Raw genomic sequence first — 6,000 nt, forward strand, 5'->3', positions numbered from 1 at the left:
GTAGTAACAGGATTCAGTCCTTGGATTTATTCACTATGTCCTCCTCCCCTTCTTCCTTATGCCAGCTCCCAACCTGCTCTCTTCCTCCTGTCTTCCCTTCGTGGCTCCTACCCACAAAGTGACATGAATGAAAGCAAGATGGCCAGAAAATAGGGTAGAAAGTGAATCAGGCAGGCAGTTCTTGTTCTATGCACACTGGACCATTTGTGTGGGCTTTTGGAGTTCAGTAGAATATCCTTGGCTTGGGGGTGTGGCATTGCACTCTGCATGGATCAATGGATTGATTGGCAGACCAAGAAATCACAGGCTGTAGGTGTGAGATCTATTTAATTCACACGAACTGTAAACTAGCGAGCCGCAGAGACGTAATTCTGGGTGACGCTCAAGATCCAAAATCAGGGAAGGCATCGAGAAACAGGCCTCAGGTTCTTTATCCTGGACCACGTGCAAAAAATCATTACCCTTTATGTACTCGTGTTCCGCACTTTTACTTCCTGTAGCATGGAGGAGATGGGGAGGTTGGGGGCGGCCTGTCGCTGCTCCAGTCTCCGGATGACTAATACTTTGGAAGAAGCAGCTGCCTGCTTGCCTTGTTTTTCCCTTCTTGTCATGTGACAGATGCCCCTTTTAACTCTATTCCCTATCTATGCATGGTCAAAGTCTCCGAAAAGACTAAGAATATCTGCAGAAAGAGCTCAGGCCATCCCATCGAGGACTTAATGCTTGCCAGGCAGGTGCAGTCTCTATACATCCTGTACTAATAGTGCAAACAAGGCTTTGCTTAACATCCTGTAAATATGGGCACGAGGATTCGCGTTGCGGTGCTTAGAGCTCCTTGACTTTCTCCCTGAATAGGTCTATCGTTAGGTCTAGCTGGACACTGTTGGATGCCCTCTTAACTCCAGGTCTTCTCTATCTCCCCAAGTTCCAAACCACTGCTGTTTCTCTCACTAAGCACCACAGGGGTATCTTGTCCAGCACAGGGTCTGAAGTTATGCTGGCTACAAAAATAGTGAAGACAAGTGATGAGTATCTGTTAAACAACTGGGTGAATCCCAGCAGCTAAGTCTTCAGTGGGAACATTCACCTCTCAGTTCCAGTGGAATAGGTATAACGAAGAGGAAATGGGTGCCCCGGGATCCCACTCCCACCCCAGGTACAGGGGGCACAGACTGCCCACCTCTGGGTCCCAACCCTCCACTCCCAGATGAAAAACTGGACTCAGGGGAGCAAGCAGAGTAAGGTACTAACATTTTTAATACAGTCTGATCAGTCAGTTTACATCACAAGGTCAACCTGGGTTTGCTCACAGGGGCCACAACCAAGATATACAATTTCCCTACCTGCTGGTTCTCTCAACTTTCTGGCTCCCAACAGCATTGAAATCCCCTACCTTCCTGACCAGACTGGTATTTTTTAAAATTTTGCATAAAACTATTTCTTCCATATACTTCAAACAATCAACTAGCCAAGTTAATTATGGTACACCTAAACAGAGTTTAATACTAACCCTAACGTGTGACTGCGGTTTACAAAGAGCTCTGTATCACCTGGATAGCTTTCAGTAGCAATTCACTATAACTGGTCCTAAAAAATAATAACAATAATAATAATAATTAGAGAATTAAAACCCAACAGCAAGTTGAATGGTTAAAGTCATGTAAAAACTGGAATTTGGGGTGGAGGTATCCTCAATAGCTGAGCTTGTCCTAGAAGCAAAATGCCAGCCTCCAGCAGGGCTCAGGAAAGTCAGGGGCTCAGCTCAGGGCGACTCTTGGAGGACCCTCACCCCATGGTCCATGGATTGCTGTAGGCTTCCGATTTCCTTCAAAACTGTTGGCCATGGAGGTTGTGTGAGTGGGTAGAGACTCCACCTTGGTTTCTTTTGAGGGATCCAGGACAGGGGAATGGGGAATGAGAGAAGTGGGAAGGACCAAAATCACGGGTGTCCCCGAGTACCACAGGGTTGGAAGAGGAATCACTAAGACTTCAGCACCAGGAATTCTGGCTCCTACCCATTTGAGAAACCAGGACTGGTGTTGCCTTCAAGGTCTATGTAGTGTTTTCTGCCCTTGTCCTATCCTGGGTCTTGCAGGTATTTCTGCAGAGTATCATATGAGATCTATTTCTAAAAACCATTGGGGGAATGGGTAGTGGATAGGGAATACGGTTCGTTCAGGTTGGGGAGAGTAAAAAATGAATAAAAAATCTCTCAGCTACAGAACCCAAAGACATCACATCTCTCCGCATTCACAGCATTTCTTGGCAGTCCCCAGATGGCTGTTTCTGTGGGGATGCAGCGTTTACCTCACTTCCCCTCAGGCCCCAGGGGCTGCTGGTCCACCTCAGGGTCTACTAAAGATGATGCAAACGCCGACTGAACAATCTGAAACCCAAAAGACTCAAGGAGTGACATGTTCTGCTGAGGGGAGAAAGGTGAGCCAAGAGCAGGGCCCAAGTCCCCGAGGGGACCCCCGAGAGACCGGACATGCACCTTCTGGATGTGTTTGTTCAAGTAGGACTTAGAGCGGAAAAAGCTCCCACATTCAGGGCATGGGTACTTCTTCTCCCCATCAGACTCCATTTTGTTTTTAGGGACTGCCATGTCACAGGAAAAAGAGCCATTGGTGCTCTGCTTCTCTGGTGTCTTCAGGTCACTGGCATCTGAGAGGTCACCATAGGAGTCGGAGCTCTCAATCGGATCCTGATGTGAGCATTTCTGGCCTTCTATGAAGAAACAAAACACAGGAAAGAGATGAGGCTAGCTTTGGAGACATCCCCTCTTGGAGGGGTCATGAGAGGCCACTTCACAGGCCTATGGAGGGCAGCAGTGGCAAGCCACTGCCCTGGCGGAACCCACAGAGGTTCAGGATCAGTTCAGGAGCCTGGAGTGCCTATAGGGGTGAGATGGCACGGTCCTGGGGCCACCCGTTTCCTTGCCGTGAACTTTTCACGCATGTGCACATGTATAACTCACCATATCTCAGCCTGCTTCACGGAAGGGGTACAGAGAGGGGCCTCTACTGCGTCTGCCCAGAATAACTCCAAGACCCCCCAGCTCTCTTGGGTGCGCCTAGGGGTACAACAACTCTTGTGAGGATGCTGAGCAGGTACACCAGTGGCCTTCTCTCCTGCACCAGACTAACTGTAATCCTTGCAATATAGGCAGAACCAGAACTGTGAGGTCCTCCACCCGGCTAGACCCCATCCATGCCTCAGACAAAAACAAAACAAAACAAAACAAAACAAAAACAGCCCAAGTACAAAGCCCTTATCAACTTTCTTTTGCCAAAACTTCCAGGACCATGCAGCCAAAGCATAGAGATTAAAAACCACTCTATAAACAACTCAGTCGGCTGGGTATCCCCACCTAGGGGCCAGGAAAAGCTAGGCCAAAAGATAACCCTCACTGCTCCGCCTTGCCTGGCCCACACTAAGTCCACTACCAACTAGCAGTTTCCTGCCTGGGTCCAGAGCCATGCCAGGATTGGAGGTCTGTGATGGGAGCACGGAGCATGCCATCTCTGACATCTCTACCATCTGCCAAGCCCTGGCCTCACCCTGAGGCAGCAACAACAACGTGACACACCATAGAACAGCCTGAACCAACAAGCAAAAGTGAGCCTGGGGAACTCACCCCAGCTTGAGTCAGCAGCAATCAGGTAGCTATTTACTGCCATGCATCTCACGAACGCAGCCAGAGACTCTCTAGAAAGGGCCACACACAGCAACCAACCACCTCTATCATGGGAGAAGCCAGCCACTGGCTCCCAGCAACCCACAGGTCAACGGAGGGGAAAGCATTCAGCTGCAGCTCCGCACCGTCCTACAAGGCAGCACGCAGTGGACAGCCCAGAGTGACTCATCATGCAAGGTTCCTCTTCCTGCCCCGGGCCTGTGGCTCAGATGGTGGGGGCTGGCCAGGATGGAGGCAGGAGGACTGGAAAAAGGAGGCAGGGGCTGGATTTCGGCACTACCCTAAAGCCTCTTTCACTGCCCTGGAGTGAGGTACCCACAGTGACATCTATCCTGGAGGCCACCGCCACTCAGGCCTCCCCACGCCCCGGCCCAGCGCCCCCACAACACAGTCTGCGCAGAAAAGCAAAGTGCAGAGCAAGGGGTCGCTTGCCTTTGTTGCCATAGGTCCTGGCGCAGTGGAACGCTGCTCCCCCATTCGGGATGGGCTCCGGGTGCCTGGAGACCTGGGGAAGGGGAACACCGTGGTGGGTTTTAACATGGACCTTTAAGTAGGAGGCAGAGGAGAAACCTAAACAAGACAAAAGGAGATGAGATCCCACAGCCAGCAAGAGATACCTCTCTGCTTCCCCATGTCTCCTCCGGCCGCTCTGGCTACTCTCCCCAAGTCAGCTGCACCTAAAAAAGGCCCCTTCTTGGTTCAAAAACAGCACAACCACCTGAGCCGCAAGGTCTGGGATGAAAGGTGGCAATGTCCACAAATCTGCTTCTCTGTAGAGCCCACTCTGCAAGTCTGTTCTGAAGGGCCCAGGCTGGTAGATGTCTAGCAGAGTGCCCTGAAGTCCTGCTCCGGCTAGGGCCGGAGGCCAAGTGCCTCTTGGGCTTGCTCGGTACCATAGTAACAAGTGCTTTAGAGCCAGGTGTGGTGATGCACACCGCTGCAGTCCGGGAGGCTGAGGCAAGATTATAAATTTCAGTCCCACATGGGCAACTCAGTGATGAGTGAGACTCAAGTCTCAAAACAAAAATGAAGGCCCCAGTAAGGGGCATGGGTGGGAGGGGAAAAAAGAAAAGAAAAGGCAGGCCAGTCAGGTGTGGTGGTGCACACCTGTAATCCCAGCACTTGGGAGGCTGAAGTAGCAGGAACACCACAAGTTCAAGGCCAGCCTGAACTACATAGTGAGAACCTGTCTCAAAAAGCCAAGGAGAGAGAGAGAGAGAGAGAGAGAGAGAGAGAGAGAGAGAGACAGAGAGAGACAGAGATGGGGAGAGAGAAGGAGAGAATATGATATGAAGGTGGTTTGGATGTTCCATCCTCAGGTCAGCTGTAGCGCCATGCCTAGAAATGTGGTCAGACAAGTATGTGGGGCTATAGGGCAGCCGCAGGCCTTCAGCCAGCAGAATGACTACTTTATAGTTGTTACAGGGAAACTGGACAACAATCTAGATGAAGGTAAAATGCTATCCCCACAGAATGCCTCCAGGGGTTCCTCTTCTGGCAGTTAGAATATGTTGTTTTGCTAACTTTCCTGGCTTCTGAGTAACTGGATTTAATGACTGCTTGGACCTTTTGAAGAAAGGCAATAGGAAGTTATGTTAAAGGGGTATAATCATCTCATCCAGGGTAGCCTTTGTCATCCAGTTTGGAACACCCACCAGGTTCACTTAGAGAAGAAAAAACATGATCTGTTTCCTTTTACTGTGAGAAAGGGGCGATCCAGCCATCTTGGAACTGCTCCAGCTTACTCCTAGATGCCTCGATCAGTTTGAGCCCCAAAATATCTCAGGCTGGGAGGAGCCGATCTTGGGCCAACTTCCACAGCAGCTATGAGTCCAAGGAAACAGAACCACGTAGGCCAGTAAAAGGATTTCAACTTGAGTTTCACAGGAGGAGATATGCCATCAAACTCCATTGTGATGGAGGATCAGAAAGTGCCTTCAGCAGGAACCAAAGCTTTTAGTTTAAGGGCCCCTTGGGGTGCCAGTATCCTGCCGGTGTCCCTTTAATCCACTCTAGATCTGGTTAACACATTCTCAGTACTTTCATTCCCTTTTAAAATTAATACTCATAGCCAGGTGTGGTGATGCATGCCTGTAATCCCAGCACTTGGGAGGCTGAGGCAGGAGGATCACTGCATGTTTAAGGCCAGCCTGAAGTATATAAAAAGACCCTGTCTCAAAAAACAATTAAAGGACCAGGGATTTGGCTCAGTGGTTCTGCTGCCTGCCTTGCAAGCACAGGGCCTGAGTTCGATCCCCACTACCAAAAAAAAAAAAAAAAAAAAAAAAACAAAAAAAAAAAAA

At 49.8% G+C, this 6,000-nt stretch overlaps 1 protein-coding gene across 1 annotated transcript in view; it reads right to left on the bottom strand.

The window, feature by feature from the left end:
• Nucleotides 1-1,242: 1,242 nt before the first annotated feature.
• Patz1 (POZ/BTB and AT hook containing zinc finger 1) overlaps nt 1,243-6,000 on the bottom strand; it is an 18,670-nt gene continuing 13,912 nt past the window's right edge. The window contains exons 5-6 of the mRNA XM_010603822.3: nt 4,130-4,267; nt 1,243-2,727 (exon numbers count right to left, since the gene is read on the bottom strand). Of these exons, the coding sequence (XP_010602124.1) occupies nt 2,309-2,727; nt 4,130-4,267 (557 nt within the window). The 3' untranslated portion in view covers nt 1,243-2,308. The remainder of the gene's footprint in view (nt 2,728-4,129; nt 4,268-6,000) is intronic.

This window comes from Fukomys damarensis, unplaced genomic scaffold (assembly GCF_012274545.1).
Source record: "Fukomys damarensis isolate Sample0158 unplaced genomic scaffold, DMR_v1.0_HiC HiC_scaffold_12, whole genome shotgun sequence".
NCBI classification, from domain to species: domain Eukaryota; kingdom Metazoa; phylum Chordata; class Mammalia; order Rodentia; family Bathyergidae; genus Fukomys; species Fukomys damarensis.